The sequence below is a fragment of the Thunnus maccoyii genome, chromosome 11 (assembly GCF_910596095.1).
Source record: "Thunnus maccoyii chromosome 11, fThuMac1.1, whole genome shotgun sequence".
Lineage (NCBI taxonomy): Eukaryota > Metazoa > Chordata > Actinopteri > Scombriformes > Scombridae > Thunnus > Thunnus maccoyii.
This window is the reverse complement of record NC_056543.1, coordinates 13,761,816-13,782,197: the sequence shown is the minus strand read 5'-3', so window position 1 is coordinate 13,782,197 and position 20,382 is coordinate 13,761,816. Positions and strand designations below refer to the sequence as shown.

At 38.4% G+C, this 20,382-nt stretch overlaps 1 protein-coding gene across 3 annotated transcripts; it reads right to left on the bottom strand.

The window, feature by feature from the left end:
* Window positions 1-1,487: 1,487 nt before the first annotated feature.
* LOC121907084 (coiled-coil domain-containing protein 138-like) lies at window positions 1,488-18,674 on the bottom strand. Of its 3 annotated transcripts, none has more exons than XM_042426438.1 (15): window positions 18,326-18,674; window positions 17,632-17,668; window positions 17,162-17,276; window positions 16,968-17,068; window positions 16,450-16,607; window positions 16,168-16,305; window positions 15,448-15,567; window positions 14,819-14,896; window positions 14,357-14,467; window positions 12,894-13,046; window positions 12,671-12,787; window positions 10,344-10,557; window positions 8,280-8,453; window positions 4,245-4,383; window positions 1,488-3,705 (listed from the first exon to the last, which is right to left on the bottom strand). In XM_042426438.1, exons 1-15 carry the CDS (start codon window positions 18,401-18,403, stop codon window positions 3,588-3,590), a joined length of 1,851 nt encoding a protein of 616 aa, XP_042282372.1. In that variant the 5' UTR covers window positions 18,404-18,674; the 3' UTR covers window positions 1,488-3,587. The 3 variants fall into 3 exon arrangements, 2 of the variants coding, with proteins under 2 accessions (XP_042282372.1, XP_042282371.1); XM_042426437.1 differs by having other exon boundaries at window positions 1,488-3,709; window positions 18,326-18,673; XR_006098796.1 differs by lacking the exon at window positions 1,488-3,705 and adding an exon at window positions 7,009-7,076 and having other exon boundaries at window positions 4,295-4,383.
* Between the last annotated feature and the right edge of the window lie 1,708 nt (window positions 18,675-20,382).

The window sequence follows — 20,382 nt, the reverse complement described above, 5'->3', positions numbered from 1 at the left end:
GCTCCTAAACAGCTCCAAATTACAGCTTCCCCAAAGCAAATAAGTTGATGGAATCAGAAAGTGACAACCAGCTTCACAGTGAGCTCCAGTTTTCAGTCAATTTGTATTCTATCAAGAGAGCTGACATGCTCCAGGGCAGAGGAGATGGATGCTCAAGAAATGGCTGATGACAATGATCTTGACAGTGATTTTATTAACCACACAACATCTGCCTTGAAGTGATAAAAAACATATGAAAACGATTTTCAGCCACATTAGCAGAGTGGCTCTATGGATGGAAATGTCAGTCTGTTGGTCCACCACTTTGGTCCAGACTGAAATATCTCGACAACCATTAAAAGGATTGCCATGAAATTTTGTACAGGCGTTCTTGTTTCCCAGAGGATGAAGCCCACTGACTTCGGTGATCTCCTGACTTTTCCTCTAGTGGAGAGGTTGACATTTTTGGTTTTAGTGTAATATCTTTACAACAATTATATTGGACTGACTGCCATAAAATTTGGTTCAGATAATCTTGGCGCCCAAGGGATGAATCCTAATGATTTTCACGTTTTTGTCTAACACAACAGCCTAGTCAAGTTAAAGACCAGTTTTAAAGTTAAAACTTGTTAAATGTATCAGGGTTGGGTGTGTACACGTAACCTAAATGGGTGGCTTGTTGAAAAATGGTCAACACAAGATTGAGTGGTTACTCTGCTGCCATGCACACTGTGTTCCACTGTTGATCATAAAGCTGGATTTTTCCATTTGATACCATCCAGATGCAACAAAAAACTCACAAAAGCCTCAATGGGAATGCAATATATTCTCCTCCTCCGAAATACTGCCAGCAAACTCTGCTCCCCTCTTTTATCTTTAATATAACCTCCTCTATCTATGGCTGTTTACTGTTGGTAAAGTGGTAAAAAAGTAAGCAAGTAAAGACTTAATCAGGGTGATTTGCTCAGAAGGATGGTGGGGGATTTCCCCCTCTGGTCTCTAGTTACGCCACTCATTTACAACGACCGCAATCATTTTTCAAAGGGCTTTAAAAATAAATTGTTTTCAGTTCATCTTGTATATAAAAGGAAATTTTAACATTGCTCTTGCATGTGTTCTGGTGCCTGCCAGGCAATAACTGAAGTAGTTAGAAACCAAAGTAATTTGGGATAACTTCTCTGATCATTAAATGGGCTAAACTAAAAGCTACATCCTTGTCTTTACCACAGCCATGATTCAGAAGCCCCTAAACAGATAAAAGGAAAATAAAACATGCTCAAAAGTGTTGTAAATACAGTGACTATAGTGATTTAGTTTGTTTTAGGAAGGTAAGATGCTATAAATTCATCTGATTTCCAAACTTCAAGAATAGTATTTTTTACAGTTCACTATGATATCAACATGTGTCTTGTTTCCACCAGTTGAAATAATTTACTGCAACTCTAATGCCTGTTGCAGATGCAGACAGTTTCCCAGGGTCTGCAATCTCTCAAAGAATTTACTTCGACTTAAATGTCTCAAACAAGTTGAATTTAGTTTGGCAGAACATTTTTAAACATCTTTGTTCTTGAATGTTTTCTCCAGCAGGTGGTTTCTGTTAAATATTAACTGTCACACAATGTTTTAAATTTTAACCTGCCAACAGGTAAGGGGTAAAAAAGGTGAGAACATTGCGTGAATAGAGAAAAGCCACAACTAGTGTGATCTGGGGACATGTTCGCCTGGGAGAAAATTTTGAAACATATTTGCTTTACATGCTCATTTCTAGTTACTAATAAGTATATTTACATCTGCCTGAAAACTTATTCATTATGGTGTAAAACAACCCCGAATAAAACACATAAAAAGAATCAACAGATGTAGAAGCTGAATACATCAACAACACAAAAACAAGACAACAAGATAAAGAAGTATTTTGGAAATCAGCTTACAGTAGCTTCTTCAGTAACACTCTTCCACTATCAGGCCTGTAATTGGTAAAACTCATAAAACGTTTAAATCTAGTCTATATGCATAATTACATATGACAAGTAACATAAATGCAAATGTGAATTCAAACATTTGTCTTTGATTACCGTAATAAAACTATGAAAATATTGATGCTGTTACCAAGGAGGAAACAACATGGTATTACCATAATACTCATAATACTGTTATTTCAAATACGCATCAAATAAACTGGTGTAAATTAAAGTTGTCTGTCATTGCCGTGTAAACAGATAAGCAGCCATGAAAACCACTGACTTATCAACTTGTAGAAATCAAACCATTTGTCAATTTGCTGTTGTTTGTTGTTTTGCTGTTGTCATGGTAATGCATGAGACGCCCTTTAAGATGTGCATTAGAGGTTCTCAGGGTTTATATGAGTGGAAAGCACCAAACCACATAATTAGAATTTTGTGCTCCAAACCAATGATTTGTATTGCTGAAGTTAAAATTAATCAATTCTCCTCGGATCTACACGAATCTCGTAGGTGACCTATTTTGACCTCAAAAAAGCGAATTTTGCTGAAAGGTGAGGAGTCTGCATCTCTGTTCTTCCCATTATCATCAAATGTGCTTAGAAATGCACAGAAATTAAAAATATCTTTCACAGATGAACTGATCTTGAAAATAATCATTACTGTAGTCACAGCCTCAGACCAAACATAATGATGAAAAACTGATTAATAAAAATAAATGCATTCTTGTGAGAAATCTGAGTAAATGTTATAGTCGAAATTAGAAATCATCTATAGACTCATCAATTCAAGTTAGACAATAAGTGTAATATTGATCAGTTCTACAATAAATATATGATCCAACAACATATCCAACAAATTTTTCATCAAAATAAACACTGACAAAACTTGAACTGAACATAAACTCCTGCAAAGTTAGTTTCAGATGCTGTAAAGCTCTTAAAAAAGCGGATGCACCACTTTCAAATCCAGACCAGCTGAGCACTTCCGGGTGGCTCTGAACAAGTACGTTTTAAATATCAGCTGTAATTGTTCCAGTCCCTCCAATCTCCTCCATCAACCAACACCACCAGTGTGTCCCATACTGAGAACATTACCCCCATCAATCCCACCCGTGATCTGTAACAAACAAATAAGACAAGTTTATTCAAAACATATGGATTTCAGCATTTCATATGCCGTCCAATCTTAATGTCCTTCGGTTCTTTTTGTTTACTACCATTAAAAAGCTTCACAGTCACAGCCTCGCTTCCTCTGAGCACATGAGACACCCATTAAGACCACTGGCAAGCATTTTAAACACATAAAGAGACAAGACATCAGATTAGCATCGAGGAACACAAAAACAGGTCACAAAGTGCAAACATACACAACATTAAAAAAGAACTTCTGACAGACAAAAGAACTTCAAAAACATAACATTGGATAAGTCGAGAGTGTGTGTCTGCATATGTTATTTGAGGTAGAGCAGGATAGAGCTGCTGCCATGAAGTCCAGTTGGAAATATGGTAATTACAGTTTGAGCGCAAATGGAAAGACCGAGTGGATGTGCTGAAGTCGTGAAGGCGAGTAATCTTTGTCCTAACCGGGATGTCGGACCTTGAATCCGGCATGAGGTAGAGAAACACGTGTTGAGTGAGTTTTATTTTAGGTTCTGGAGGATGGACCTGAGGTTGAGGCAGAGGAAGGTGTGTGCGTGGTTGGTTTTGTGATGAAGCTCTTGTATCTGGAGGTGGAGGGAGGACAGCTCGAAAAGACGTCGGTTCTTCCTGGACAAAAATAAATAAAAATCAAAGAAATACAACACAAGCACCCGTTAGTCCGTAGACAAGCGTTGAAAGAGTCCATCATCAGTCAAACTACCTGCCTGAGCAGATCAATAATGAAGTTTAAAACTTTTTAAAAAAGTTCACATTTTCTATTTCATTCTATTGTTTGATGTATCTGAAAACCACCAGTTTCTGAGTCCAGGAAATACAACCTACATGTCCAAGAAATAAACTTGATATAGACTTGATGTGACCTCAGCAAATACACAAAGATCGAAATCCATGAGCTGATTAACAGTAAGCAGAACAAACATTCACACAAAATTGTATTTATTCTTTCAGATGTTTGTCTAATCTTTGCTTTTTTCTTGTGAATTACTGAAAAATTTTGCCTCCTTGGAGCTGTAAAAATATTAAAACACAACAGCAATTAACAACTAATAAATAAGAAGAATAAGAATTTACTTCCCCCAATTAGAGACGTGTTAATAATTGTTCAATATGTGATATCAGCATGGAGGGCCACTGTAACTACCTGATGCCGGAGAGCTTCTGTAGAAGGATGGAGAGCTTTTCCAGGGATGGCAACTCCAGATGAGGGGTTTTAAGAAGCTGGGAGACCGTTCGGAAAAACTCGTCACAGCTACATGCCTCCAGGAAGGGATTTAGGTAGCCTACAAGCACAAAAGCACAACCAGAGCAAAGAAAAAGCAGGATATTATCAAAACAATTACTCTAATAAACAACACACATATTTGTATTCAGTGTTAAAACTTCTGAAGAGATGGAAATGATCAATTTAGTCTTGCCATACTTTCCGGATTTGCATAAGAATGAAAACTACATGAACCCACAAACAAACCATGAAAACTCTTTAACGATCAAACTGAAGAGACGGAGACACAGATGCTGGTTGGAGCGACTCTGTGATGACTGTATTTGTCCTTGTTAACTCTGACCTTCACTACATCAAACCATAATCTTACACACACGCACACACATACACACAGGGAGATGAAACAGGGAAAGGGCTACAGCGTCGATCCACACAGATGTCAGATACACATTTTTTACATTAATAAAAGCTAATGTGGACCTTATGAAGTCCTAAAATTAGTCGGTTCCTGGTAAACAAACATTTGTTTCTGCTAAACTTACATTCCTGCTCCTTCAAAAACTAACTCTCCACTGTCTTAAACCACGCACCAGGGTGAGGGAATACAATCTGAGCAACAGAGGGACATTTTTTGGCTGGTACAGCGGTCCTGCTGGCATCAAATCACAGCAGAAGACTGGGACCGGGAAGAACGGGATCAGGTTCAGATGAGGAGGGATAAGAAAGGGTAGAATGTAATTATATGAGAAGGATAAAAAGGGATAGGATAGTTTGGTCAGTCTTTTCCAGCAAAAACACCACCTCATCTCAAGGTTAAAAAGCTTAAAAATGTAATGTTATGTCAAGAACAATTTTGATACATTTTTTCTTATGCATTTGGTATATTTCAAAGTTTAATGTCATCCAAACTGTTGTATAAATTCCTGACAGCGAACGGACAATGTGGCTGCCAGCTAGGCTTCATATCTGTAGCTGAACATCAGTACAACAAATGTGTGAGGTGATGGGAGGTATTAATTATATTACCTATCAATTATTCTGTTTACCTGATTGTCTTTCTATTAACGAATTAATCTGTTCAGACTAGAGCTGCAACAATTAATTGATCAATTGATTAGTTCATCAAACAAAAAATACTATCAAATTATCAAAAAGCAAAATGTTTTAGTAATTTTTTTTAAAGCAAAAATGACAAACATTTTCTTGTTCTAGCTTCTCCAGGATTGATGAAAATTACAACAGGCATTTTTTCACTATTATCTGACATTTTATAGACAAAATGATGAATAGAGAAGATTATCGCTTATAAATTAATCAATTACTAAGTCCTAGTTAAGACTACAAAATGTCAGAAAATAGTAAACACAAGGTAACATTTAAGGTTATCAATCTACAAACAGTGTAAAACCAGGAGATGTTCAATTTACAATCATATAAATAAGAAAAAAAGAAGCAAATCCTCACACATTTGAGAAAATGGAAATGAGAGTGTCTGACATTTGTCTTTAAAATTACTTTACCATTAATAGATTATCAAAACTGTTGATATATTTTCTATCAAAAGACTAATAACTTCAGCACTAAAGAGGTGACACAAGAGTTGCAGATATAAGTATTAAGCTTATTTATTCCGACCAGAGTGAGAATCATTTAAAAACTGATGGGGCACCAGGTCCTTAGTTTATTGAAATTATTATCAAATTGTCATAAAGATGTTTGCAACTGGCCTGGGTCTGTCTTATGGTAGAATTTAGACCAGGAGCATAACAAGCATTTGCAGCACCCAGTGATTTAATCTGTGCTACATTCTACACCTATGTCAAAGACAAAGCTGGAAACAGACACACACACACACACACACACACACACACACACACACACACACACACACACACACACACACACAGAAATACAGACACATTTCTTTCGACTTTGAAGGTCGATTACATACTGTAGGTGCTGTGGGAAACATCACATAGCAAAGAGCAGTGGTAAAAAGCCCCTGTCTAAAGTGATTTAAGCAGGTCATCAAGAGCTTTTCTTTACTGCAACAACACCAAAACACATAACGACCCACACTTCTCCACAGTGGTGAGCATGGAAAGAATGCAAACCAAACACACACACAGCAAGTGGGTCCATATGTGACCATGGAAGTTGAATACACTGTATGAAGCAATTTGGTGGTTAATGTACTACCCACTATTTACCAGACATCAGTCAAAGCCAGTAAAACACTTCTACTTAGTGAGTTTGTGTATATGTAAGTGCATTTTTTGTGAACTATGAAGGTGCTTTTTACAAGATGTGTTGTGTAACAGGTATGGCATGTGACTCTACTTCATACATTAAAGTCTAGCTGTGGCAGTATGACCAGGACGCTGTGTGTACGCGTGTGTGTGTGTGTGTACGTGTGTTGTGTACAATTAGACCTTTTTGTTTTGTTTTGTTTTACTGGCAACCTTCAGGTGTAAGCGTCTCTCTCCCTCCTCCTCGCCCCTCTCCTGTCTCCCCTCATTACCGCTTGTAAAACACAATAATTAGCAAGTCTTACTAGACTTACAGTCCCCTTGAAACACAACTGCACGCAGGTCTGGCCCCAGTCGCCTCTGGCGCATGGCTCTGCTGTCTATTAGCATACAGCAGTCTTAAATGATACGGCTCATAACCCTGCCGAACTCACACTTCTATGGAAACCTGCTGCAGCTGCTGTCTCCTCCTCGTCCGACTCAATCAAGTCTTTTTGTCATCCTGTAAAAAAAAAAAAGGCGGGAGGTGGTGGAGTTCCAAGGTTTTACAACCTCAACTTCCAAATCCATCGCCTGACCACTGTTTATGACCGACGTGAGCTCAGACAAACCACTACCTCTCACATGTGGTTTTTATACGGGGATGATATGGAGTGATACTGCAGGAGAAGCTGGTATAAATCAAAGTAAATAGTGATAGTAAAGACAGTCTATAAATCTAGGCTAGAAGAGTGATCACAGCAGCTTTCAAAGGTTTTTTTTTTTTTTTTTTTTTTCCAGGCAGTGTTGAGGTCACTTGGTTGGTTTGGACTCCCTCAGTGCAGTAACGGGTTTCAATATTCCTTTTACTTTACACCTCTAAAATCTGTCACAGTTTGACTTCCTCAGTTTAGCATTAGTCAGTTTATTAGAAGTTCTTAGTATGATTATCTTATAATTAACGAAATGAGATCTTCACACTGTATCATAACATACTATAGTGACTGAGAACACTGCACACAGTGTGGTGGTGATGTATCATTAAGTCGGCTGTTTTGTCACCGTTGACTCCCACTCACACAGTAGGTTCTGATGGTTTTAATCTTCACCTGCTTTATAGCATGAACATACTGACATAACCCATTGGGGGAAAAATGTGTTGTCTCTTTTTATTGTTATCTCTTTTAATAATTTTGCCTGTTGCCTTCTACCAGATCAATGTGTATGTACCAGTATGCATGTGTCAGCAGTCTACAAAGAATCTAATAAAAACTACAAGTAAACTACAGCATAAGCATTTTTTAATGCCAAGGGTATATTGGTTATTGGCCAATTCTGACCATCAAACTACATTTAAGTCCTTTTTAACAAATTCTTCCGTCCACAAAACATTTTTGGATGGATTAAAAACTATGAGAAGAAAATGCCAAATGATGATGAAAAAAAATCCAAGCAAACAAAAAAAAACGGTGTCATCACTATCGATTACACTCATTTTTCTACATTCAAACTGAGGCTAAATATCAAATTGAGGTACATTATACGGATCCTTTTGTGAAGACTGATTAGCTCAGTGTGAAATATGTGGAAGAAATTACTTATATGTCAAAAAAACCTGCTGCTTCTCACCCTTGGTGCAGTCTCTTAATCACATGAGTTTGATGAGTTCTACACTACAGTCTGTCTGATGGTGTGTAGTCAAAATGTGTAGCCAAAAACTACTTACGCGACTGTTCTGTGAGCTGCATCAGAATATCTATGGATGGATGCAGCCCTCCACGGCCGACCCGAAGCACCGACAGCAATATGCGCACTCCTCCGTAGTAAATGAACAGGCCTCGACTCTCCTCACACATCATCTCAGTATGGAGGGTGTCCAGAGCCTGGGCCAACACGTCAGCTGCACACACACACACGCAGAATTATTTAATGTCTTCACGTCATTTAAGTCTTACATTTGGAATTTAATCTTGCATCTAAAACTGTTGCATGCATTATTTAGAGCATAAAGTGCTAGGAAAAGAAACTGATAGAAGATAGATTAGGTATTTTTACATTATAAACCAATCTCTAGAAAAATCTTCTTTCCAGGGTACAAGCCTCATCTTCCATCATAGAGAAGGGTTTTTCACTATCCCAGCTATCCTTTCTTTCTCACACTCTACTAATGTGCTTTGGTGATATGTGCAGTTCACTTTTGAAGTATAGAACTCGTTTTGTCTCAGATAGTTCTGAGAATTTTTGAAGCTCTACAAAAAAATGCTCTTCAAATGCCCAAACGTACTGGATTTATGCAACCTGACGTGGGATAAAAGCTTTCTTTTATGATTTTGAAATGAGCTCCATCTCAGAATGGTACCCATTATGTGCAGAATCCCAGCAAAAATTAAGGGGAAGAAACATCTACCCATTGCACTCAATCTGGTTTCATGTCAATCCAGAGCAGGAGAGAAAGCAAACCTGGTGTGCAGATTCACAGAAAATAGTCTATATAGTCATAATGAAATGGCCCTTGAGCTTTGAAGATGGATAGTCATTTCAGAGAGGAAGAAGAAATATATCAGCTATGTAACCTGCACCCATTTAGTTCATGAAAACAAGAAGATAAAGGCCAGGGACCAAAATTTGAATGTAGCAAAAAGCTCCTTGCCCTTTTCAAATAATTGGATCCAACAGTTCACACACATTTTACTACATTAAAATAAAAATATCAACCATGGTGGTGCGAGAGAAAAATTCTGGGGATCACATAAGTTATTCATCCTCAATTCATCCTCTGGGGACCATGAATGTCTGTATGTAATCTCTGTTAGCAGCAGCATGGCCGGAGGGAAGCACAGCCAACTAGCCTCTGCTAGAAGAAGCAGCTGGTCTGAAGGGCAGCTGAGTAAAATGGAGCCTGCGAAGGAAGCACCAGGACCGTCAGGGGTGAAACAGTCCGTGGAGGGAAACACAGTCAGGCGGTGGAGGAGAAGGCAACGAATTGGCCTCTCATAATCGGCAGAAAATGTTCATTTCATGCCGTCGCCGATATTTCATTTTAGAGCTTATATCGGCCGATACCGATGACGTGCCGATAATATCGTGCATCCCTATTAAAATTAGTTCAGTTCTTGCAGACTTTGTAACTGACTAGCAGTGAATGATGCCACAGGACTGTTATCCAGTTTATTGTAAAAGACCTGAGCCCTTTCTAGACAGTGATGCCAAGGGTTTTAGGTGACTGTTAATCAGTCCAACAGTATGTAAAGTTCATCTTATCGTCAATAAGGTGATGCCGTCTGGTGTTGTTACAAACAAGTTTACAATAAATGTATTCTTTATTCAAGGGATGGTGGGGGCTCTTTAAACATCGGTGTTGTGTTAGAAAAATACACTTGTCAGTCTAAAAATCTATTTATTGTCCTTATCAGTTATTGTATTGGCATTAACCACAACAAATAGAAAATTATCAGTTAAACTTTATTGGCCCTGAAATTCCATATCTTCCATATCAGCGCATCTGAGAATTTTTTTAATGTCTTAAAACAAGAGGGGGATCTGGAGGGGATTTTTAAATATCTTTGGGTTCTTTTCTGTTGGTCTAAAAACAAGCAATTTAAAGATGTCACCTTCATAGGCATTTCCCCAACTTTCTGACTTTTTATACAGCAGATGCTTTATTGATTAATTGAAAAAATAATCAGCAGAATAATTGAACAAAAGAAAATAGCTGATTCATTATAATAACCCTACTGTTACGCTTGAGACCCATTTATTCATGTAACATCTGTTTGCGGTTTCCATTTACCTTGTGTGACAGTGCGGAGGATGATGAGGATGGAGAGGATGCGTGTGTGAGGACAGGGGCTTCGGTAAAGGGACCAGTTCCTGGACGGTCCACCAGCAACCCCACTGCAGGACTTGGGTAGGTCTGGATCTTCAGACTGGGACGCTGTTGGCTGGGCTGGTGGCTTTGATATCGTCTCTCCTATCCGCCGCAGAGTGGCAAATAGAGCTACATGCTGTGCAGAATACGCAAAAACACATATACACACACAAACAATTATACAAATTATACAATTATACAAAAAACTGTATCTGTGGTCAGTTACTTTTGTTATATAACTGTCAAAAATAGGAATGATATGCCTACAATAATCTTTATCAAATACCACTGTAGAAAATACGAGTTAAGCCTGACAGTGAGTCAATAAGCTCCTTCTCCAAATAATTGATGAAACCAATAAATCAGTGAAATAAACTAAAGCTAGTATCCAAGATTTATGTATTTCCAAAGCAAAAAAGGAGCTGGTGGTTTTCAAACTCACGACATCACTCTCTCAGTTTCTATTCCCTCTCCCCAAGGTCTCCACTGGCTCCACGGGGACCCCAGACTTGAAGTCTTCTCCCTTCCTCCACTTACGAATTCTGGCCTGATACTGGCTGGTTTTAGTCTTAAAAGTGAACACATGTTGCAGCAATAAAGGAGCATGTGATTCCAGTTGAACATCAAGCATGTCACTGAGCAGAAATGACATGACCTGACAAACAAACATGGAGGGGCCAAGCTCCCTGCAGCAAGACTGGAGAAGAGGACTGAAACTTGGAAGTTGGAGGCCATGGATGGAGAATTAGGGTTTAGATGGGCAGGGGGTGCGAGCAGCAGGCTTGAGCGTATTATTGAGTGTATTATAGGCGGCATTTTAGATTGAAGATGTAAGTGTTGCGGGCTGGTATTTGGCCTTCACAATATGACAAGAATGTCAGCTAGTTGCTAAGATTCAAAATAGAGAGAGACGATAAACTTTCCAATCACTTGTCATCCTTTCAACCACTGCTTTTTATCGCCCGAACATACTTCAAAGGCAGGTGATCCGATAAACCTGGCTTTAGCGGGCAGCTGCCAAGAGTGGCAGATTCAAGATTCTTAAACTGACAAGCTCACATGTGGGTGAACAGCTGTTGAGGGATGCCTTATGTATGCAATGTATGGTTTGTAAGAGATTTTTAGTAATTTAAACAACAACCAAAGCTCAATTATGGAGGGGGATACACATCCTTATCAAAAGCCACAAAAACAGTCTGTTCTAATGTCTAGACTGTGTTCAACACACAGAGACAGGCAGGGGACTTCAGATAACCGTGCTTTTCATTTGAACACAAGATGAAACTCGACAGGACCTCCGCACATTAAAGCCTGTCTTGCTGTGAGGGGAGATGTAGTGATAAAGTGGATATCCCCAGCTTGAAGTGGATGTGTAGCTGTGTGTTAAGGGAAAACTCTTGTGTCGTGTTTGGTTTCTGCAGCATGTTGTGAAAGTGTCCCAGCAGCTCTCTGCTTGGAAAATATCAATCATCTCTTGCAAGGCCGAATACTAATAACTGAGGAAGATGCAGGCCACAGAATTAACAGCATTATGTAATAGAATGTAATCTCACACCTCTGTGTTGTTACTTTTTGACAGCCCAGATAATCCATTACAAAAAGAGGGTGAATGCTGCAGAAAAGCAAGGATATCCAAGAAAAACATTTTCAGGGATGAACAGGCTCTTTTCCGATTGATGCTCCCCTTTGGAAGCCATGTGGGAGGTAATATGTTTTTGGACAAGAAAAGCAGATGACATTTTTAAAGTCAGCCACCTAAAGAGTGTACAAACAGGCTTTTGTCATTTTTTTGGCAGTCTCTGACTGTAGAATAACAGAGTAAATATTCCCATTTCTGTGTTAGGAAAGTACTTATTATCTAGCCTTAGGTCACTGTCTTGGTTACATATCTTATTAGCATTGTAGCTATAGTGATGTGGCTCCTTCCTAGTGGTTACTTGCTGAAAGATTTTATGAAATGGCTCTGTGTAGTGGCCACAGGCAAAACTGCAGGTCATGTGACACCATCTAACACAGAAGTGACTTTTTGGCACACACACACACACACACACACACACTCACAACACACAAAATAGGTGCAAAACTTAAAAGGAAAATTTCCTGAGCATCAAACATATTGCTCTTTGAACTGTCAGAATTTCAAGCATTAGCCTGGGTCCTTAAATCCAGATGTTTGGGTAGAAATGGAAAACTATTAGGTTGATACCACACATGTTCTTCTGTTGTATCCCATCTCGTCTTATCTTTACCTGTGCGCTGTTTTCGATTTGTCTCAAAGCCCAATGGATGAGGCGAAGAAGGTTGAGGAGGAGGTCAGGTTCCGACAAATGAATTTGAGAAAGCTGATCTGCTAATAACGGCAGCACCTAAAGAATTAAGGATAACTTATGACTTTGATTTCAATAAAACTTTGTTCATGTACCATCCTACATGGTTCTTTTTTGCTTAGAATATAGTTGTAATGAAATCCACCTTGAGGCATCTCTCGTTGAGTATAACCTCCGGAGGCAGAAACTGGCCTACATCTTTCCCTTCATTTCCTGCTGTTGATGAGAGCGTCTGTCCATCAAGTACCCAGTCCAACAGAAAGGCCAGGAGCTTTAGTGTGGTGTGACTGGAGCTGCCCTGAGGGAAAGAGGGTGAAATAATAAAGGGTTAAAAAATATTGTGGAAACAGTCATCTGCAGCTGACTTTGTTATATTTGTTGAAATTCTCTGTACATCACGACAGCAATCAATAAATTGAATGCTCTGATAGTAAAAGGAAAAAAAACCTCAGTATCTGTGACTGGCGCAAGCCTGTAATAAGTCTGTCCAATCATTTCATTTGGCCTGAATGACACAGAAAGTTTGGAGGCCAGGCGAGCAGTGGGATACCGACGGATAGGAAGTGACGGGACTGCATGAATTGCAGGAGGAGAGAAGAAAAAGATGGTGATGGTGAAAAGATGATGATATGAACGGAAAGCAGAATGAAAAGCAACACGCGATCTTCGGACTATTGCCTGTGGCGCGGGGGGAAACTGAACAGTGAATAATCTTAACAACGCCAGGGCAGGAGACTTTCAATGGAAGTGATTTTGGCTCCCAGAAATGCAATGCGACATCACTCGAATTCACTCATTACTTTTGTGGTGGACTTCAAACAGGTGAGAGGCGGTCCTGTTTCATGTTTACTAAAGGTTGCTGTGCCTTGAGAGGTAGTTGTGTGTATGAGTAAGTGCAGTAGTAAACACTGATGTGTTGTGTTACGCGAACGTATGAAGCGCGTGTATATGCCTGTGCTTGTCTGGTGGGAGGGACTTAGGACGGAGAGTGGATGGGGGAGAGCTGCAGGAGAAGGACTTTATTTTCAAATTTTGGCATTTATCTGCCTTTTCCAGAACACTACCTACCCCAGCTTTAAAGTTGTTGTTTTGATTATACTTTTATTACTGTTATATTAGTTGTATTCTATAATATGTCCATCATGCAGTCACAATGAGCATCTAAGCAAAGAAAAGGAAATTCAAAGGAATAATAGTTTAAATGCATTAAGTATTTCGGCTCAGTCAGTGCTCTCTGAATAAAACAGTAAAAAAAAAATCCTTGAAATGACAAGTACAGCTGTATCCACCGAGGAGTGTATTCATCTTCATACACAACAGTGATGATAACATAACAGTATCACAAACTATGGTTTATCATGTCAGCTGGCAGGGTGAGTGTGGTTTGTGGAGAACGGGTTTTGTACTGTTTCCAGCCTGGATATGTGAAAATTAGTGTGTGTCTGACCAAGCTAAATGATAAGTGACCTTGTTTTTCAATAAACACATCAACGATAAATGAAGCAATGCAATTAGATTGGTAGTACATTCAACTGTAAACACTAACACACAGACACACACACACAGACACACACAGACACACACAGACACACAGGGTTTTTGAAATACCTTGTTGCTGGGTTTTAAAGGAGCAGCAGCTTTCTCCTTTTTGGATGCTTTAACACACTCTGTGCTCACTTTGTGGCAACCTCTTGATGCTATGCTGTGCTCATGTTTTCTCTGAAAAAAAAAAAAAGAAATCAATAAATTCATGAATGAATGAATGAATGAATAAATGAAGCAACATACAGCAGAAACTTCTGCTTTAACATTTAACCAAGAAAAAAATAATAGAATTGCTGTATGTAACAAACAGACAACACTGACTGGTTCTGTATCATTTTTTTACATAAACGGGCCAAGACAAATTAATTGCGCACACAGCTGCTTCAAAATGTTCCTCACAAAAATAGGGAACAAAATATCATATTTTCAAATCTCTGAGAGAATACATTGATTACCTGCCCTCAAGTCTTGACTAAAAAAATTAAGCAATGACCATTGGAGAAGTGTTTTTTCGTAGGTTGTCACCTGTAGGTTTTCAAGTCGAGCCTGCACCCTCTTGGACTGGCTTTCCAACTTCTTATTCTGTTCACTGATCTCATTCAACTATTGATGGAAAAACAGTGGATGTCAATATGCAATGCAAGACCAATGTCTGGAAAATCACTCCTTAATTTGTTTTTATGTATAATATACAAAACTACAAAAACAAAAAGGGGGTGAGGAGTGGGGGTTGTGTTTTTTTGAAAGATGAAAAAAAAAAAAAACACTTAAAACTTCCCATCAGGCATTCATAAAGTAATAAAACATGTGAATGCTGTTATACAAAAGGCCTATGTCACAGCGCCCTCCTGTGGTCCAAGGTACTAACTGCTCTGTATGAGCCTACTCCTCCACCAATGAGTCTTGAAGATTTCATCAGGAAAAAGAGAGCTCAACATGGACTGGGTCTTTGCACAGTGGATAGATAACAGTAGCCTCAAATTTATAATTACTTTCAAAGCCTTTTGACCCCTGTTTTAATGTATGTGTTCAATGTGTTCATGTTTACAACAAAATGAAGACAAAAAAAACCCAGCTGCCGTGGGTTAACTATTTAACATGCTAAACAAAACACGCAAACACACAGTCATGGTTTGTGTGTGCACACTTTTAACCTGTTTCTTCATGTTATCATTCAGCTCCTTAATGGTGTCAAAGCTGGACTTGAGCCTCCTGTTCTCCTTGCTCCGCTCTCGAAGGAGATCTTGCAGCTGGCTCAGCTCTTGCTGGTGTTTCTAGTTAGACATACGTACACATTTACACATAATGAACAATGCAAGCACGCTGACAATGCTTAAACGTTTCAGTGATAAATTACACTGAATTGAGTTTGCTATTAAAATTGTATAATAGCCAGTCCATGCCGTCCTTGATGGAAGGTTCTTACTGACCATGACAGAAATGCAATTAGTAGGTTAATTTGATTGAATTAGTCTGATAATTTGATTTGAATAAAATAATAGCTTGGTTCAAAGATCAGGCTGGATTATTGCAATTTTAAGAAAGTGTATTTCCTGAAAACATTAGAGTTTATTTAAGATATCTAACATGTCTGTACACATAGATTAGGTTATAACTGTAATCCTTCTTGTAAGTGCAGATTTAGAGTAGGTTTAAAGGCAGAACGTTATCTGATAAAATCTTGTCACAACACAATAAATTGGTATGTCACTGCACTTTTAATGTCAAGACATGATGCAACTTTGTGATGGAGGACTACACAGTTACTTTCTGAAAGTGGTGGTGTGGAAGGGGAGGAAACAAGGTCAAGCTAGAACACACAGAATGCATCATTAGTTTTGAATATAACTGGATGAAGTGTATGTGAATCTGACCTCCTGTACAGCCACGATCCGAGTGTGGAGCATCTCCTCCAGCCCAGTCAGCTTTCCCAGGGCCTCCTCCTGTTGTTTCAGCCTCCTCTCTCGCTCCTGTAGCTGCCTCTCCCACTGCTGCTGGCTTTGTCGCTCCGCCTGCACACACACACACAAACACACATATACAAACACCTGAGAGGAAGAAGCAAGAATCCAAATGCAACAGTTGATCTATATTTCCCCCATCTAGTTCAACTGATTAACTGTTAACTTAACAATACATTGGCTGTGCTCGCTCACCTTTAGTTGTTCATAGATGGTCATCATCTCCTGGTAAACCTTCGCTAATGATGAGGAAGGGGAGCGGCATGAGTCGGATGATTGGCAAGCTCTCTGTAACTGGGCCTTAGTTTGGTGGGACCCTGGGCTACCATCCAGACAAGAAGGCAAGGTCACATCTGGACAAATAGAGGTAACTTATTATCTATTTATTAAGAGAGAGCAGCAAGAAAAGTCAGGAATTTCTGCAATAACAGGAAATTAAGAACTTGTCTGGTGAGACTCAAGGATTAATCAGTGAAGCCTAATTTATTATTCATGATCTTGTCAAGTCTTTAGAGGGATATCATTTATTTTACAACTGCAATCATATCAACCTGATTGTTCTTGAAAGGATTTTCCTCCGAATGTAGAAACCCTGAAATGATTTCAGCAGCTGCTACTTTGAGTTTACTATGAGGTGGTCAGTTGTAAGTTAGTACTTCCTTATTAAGCACAAACACTGATGACTGGTTATCCTCTGACGCACACAAACACACCTGTTTCTGTAAACAGCACCTGAGAGTCCTGAAGGGGAGTCGATGTGCAGTCCCCACTGAGGTCCTCATCACTGCCATGTAAACTACTATCACTACAAAACCTAAAACAAGACAGCATCATGTTTCACTCATTGCATAATACTCATCATAAACATGTAATAGGTTATCAGTGAAAGTCAATTCATGTGACTTACTGGTCAGGACAGCTGGAAATGGCTTTAAACAGCTCATGCAAAGTTTTGCGGTAGCATTTCAACTCTTTACTTGGCTGTTTGGATCTATGGGCGAGAACGAGCCTTTGTTCTGCTTCTAAAACAGTAGACATAATGCAATGTCAGGCATATTATATCAGACATTTTTTTTGTCAAGGATCATCAGTTAGATGTGGATTAAGACCAATGAGTGTGGCTTAACACTCAGTTAAAACACTGTAATAGAATAAATAAACCTGCATATTCTGTGTACTAGGTGATGAGATGGTAAGGAAGAGAGTGAAGCTACAGTATGATCAATACAGTCACCCTTCACATCCTCTCTTTACTTCTCCAGTGAGTGACATAAATACAGTATTGACTAAATGCGTGTGTTTTGGCGTTGGAGACTTGCTGGTACTCAATCAAGCGCCTCTGGAGGACCATGTGGAGGTCCCTGGTGGTACACTTACCATCACTGCTTTTTGAGGCCTTTTCCTCTGATAGCAACTAAAAACACAGGACAATAAACAGTTTTAGGTAAAAGCATATATATTATGTATGATATTGTATGTGCTGTGACACATCCTCTTATGTGCGAGCATTTCACATTTGTGTTCAACCATGTGTCAATTAATGATGACGTTTGTGCCCAATCAATAAATATATCTAGTAGCACACAAGTTAAACTTTATTTTTTACAGTTCATTATTCAGTTAGGTTAGTAACTATGGCAACCATCGAGCAGAGCAACGCATTTGCAACTTTAACAGTTTAACGTTAGCTAGCTAGCGTTTGTTACTTGACACGAAGTGCTACTTTACAAATAGTTAAAATGACACTTTGGTTAAGCTACAGCGTAAATACAGTAAAAGCTGTTCATGTTTTATTGAAGAATGGCGTGAAGTTCTCCATTTAACGTTAACTTAACTTTTAGTTAGCCAGCATTACGGCATTAGCTAACGTTAAACAAACAAAGCCACAGCGTTAGCTCGATTTCGCATATAACCTAGTAAAAGTTAATTTGGTGATAGCAGTGACAGACCACTGACAGAGAGACACACACAGTGTTACGCATTGTTTCAACAGGTTAATGCTAGCATTGCTGCCATGAAGTTTTACCAGACACGTTGAAAAAAATATGCAAACTTGGCGTTAAACACAAACCTGTTTTCTCCTCTCCAAATATTTCTGCGTAGGTTTCTCGACTGTATCAGTCATGTCGGTCTTAAACTGCTTGTTCATAGCTTGTTAATATTACTGTCATTCAAATCTAAAAATGCTGCGGGCTTGAGTTTCTGCAGTTTAGTTGCAGCTCAGCTGTCGTTAGTATCAAGTTGACGCAAAGTAATACACACTTCCAGTTGGAGCTGCCAAATTAAAATCGATTGTAAGAAACACGTGTAGTCTTTCGGCTGTTTGAGATGCATTAATTTGAAATTTCAATCCTCGCACTTCCGGTATTTCTCTACTTAGTTTATATTAACTTAACTCAGCCTACAACCAGTCTTGTTTGTCGGCAGTGGAAACGAACACAATCCAAATTTGGCGGATGAATGACATCACTGATCACGTGAGGGTAATGGATAGGTTCACTATCTTTTAAGTCTGTCTTAAAACAACAGTCAGGTGCCCAAATAAACATTGAAATTGTTTTTCTTGCTGTAATCATTCCTCCTGTTCATACTGGCCATTAGAAAATCCATTCATAACGTACTTACAATACAAGGGGGACAAAAGCCTCCTTCTGTGTAAAAAATATATATATTATGTAAGTTTATCTGAAGCTAATATGAAGCTTCAGCTGTCTAAATTAATCATATCAAGTAGATATCTTTCAACGTCACAGTCTTTTTAGAGCCAAAGTCCCTCTTTTTGTCACTATACTTTCACTGCAACTCAACAGGGAAACACTGTCTGGGGAAACACAAAGAGGGAATTTGATGCCAAAAAGACTGTAAATGTGGAAATCAGGCTGTGTCTGCTTTTTTATGAATGTTTTGCCAAACAGAATTACAATGTTACTGATATCTGATTTGCTGCTACTTAAGTCTCCTAAAATTACAGTTTGTAAATTGATAGTATATATAGCCTATATATTTTATTATAGTTCAGTATCCACTTTTGGAAAGCAACAACAACAAACCACATCAATGCAAGATCAATAACTCATCATCATTGCAAAACCTACACAAGCAAGTTTGTTCTATGCCCTGAATACATAGACAGCATGTTTTTGGTGGGTAAAAATGTATATATTGTCTGTATTTGTATTATATGTAAGGATACATCGAGGGTTGAATTATAGATAATATTAAATACATCTTTCCATGGAATGATTATATTAATTGAGTCTTCCCACTTATTTAAAGTATTTATTGGATTTTTAATGATGTTGTCTTTGACTATATTAGGCTATATTTATATGTTATTTAAATTAATTTTATTTCCATTCATCCATCCATATAGGTGGCATACCAGTTGCTGTCTGGGTTTTTATATATACCAATACACCTATATCATTTTTCCAGATGTTAGATATTGATGCAATAATTTTGATATATTTTAATAGTGTGCATACTGAGCCCTATACTGTACTTGTGAAGGTTTTTGGTAAGCCATAATTTTTCTATTACTATCTATTAAATCCTTTAGAAATACAGTGTTTTTATTTAGTAGTTGTTTGTTTACATAGGGACGATCATCTATCAACAGATTACTATTAAACCATATTATGTGTTATATCTATCTGGGGGGTGATACTGGTACTGCAGCCACTTTGAAATAGTGTCTCCCATGAAAACTGACACCGAGGGAAATAAGTCGTTTTTTAGCTGGTTGAAGTGGATAACTTGAGTCTTATGTTCCTCTTGGAGATTTTAAAGCTTTATTATCTGATGATTTTATGATTCTTGTAACTGGTTTTATTATTTCCTTGTTTATTGTGTAGTTGTGTTGTTTCTGTCTGCTGATTATGGTCTTGTTTTTGTTCTGAAGTCTCTCTTGGAAAATAAATCTTAATCTCAATGAGACTGCCTGATTGAATAAAGATTAAATAAATAATTAAAAAAAGACATTTAACTCTACATATGGAAAGAGCCCTTTCTCAAATATAGGGTAGAAGCTTCAGTGTTGGTTATGGTATAATTTTGGTATAGATAGATAGATGCTCTATTTTTTGCACAAAATGACTGTGTGGACACAGTGTGGATTTTGGCCCCCAT

Bases quoted from the DNA above. Each gene is read 5' to 3' on its own strand.
- LOC121907084 (XM_042426437.1), bottom strand. From the start codon at position 18,403: ATGAACAAGCAGTTTAAGACCGACATGACTGATACAGTCGAGAAACCT. The intron at 16,608-16,967 runs GTGTGTTTGTGT...CTATTTGTCCAG, and splicing joins GGTGCTGTTTACAGAAACAG to ATGTGACCTTGCCTTCTTGT. The intron at 14,897-15,447 runs GTTAAAAGTGTG...TTCCATCAATAG, and splicing joins ATGATAACATGAAGAAACAG to TTGAATGAGATCAGTGAACA.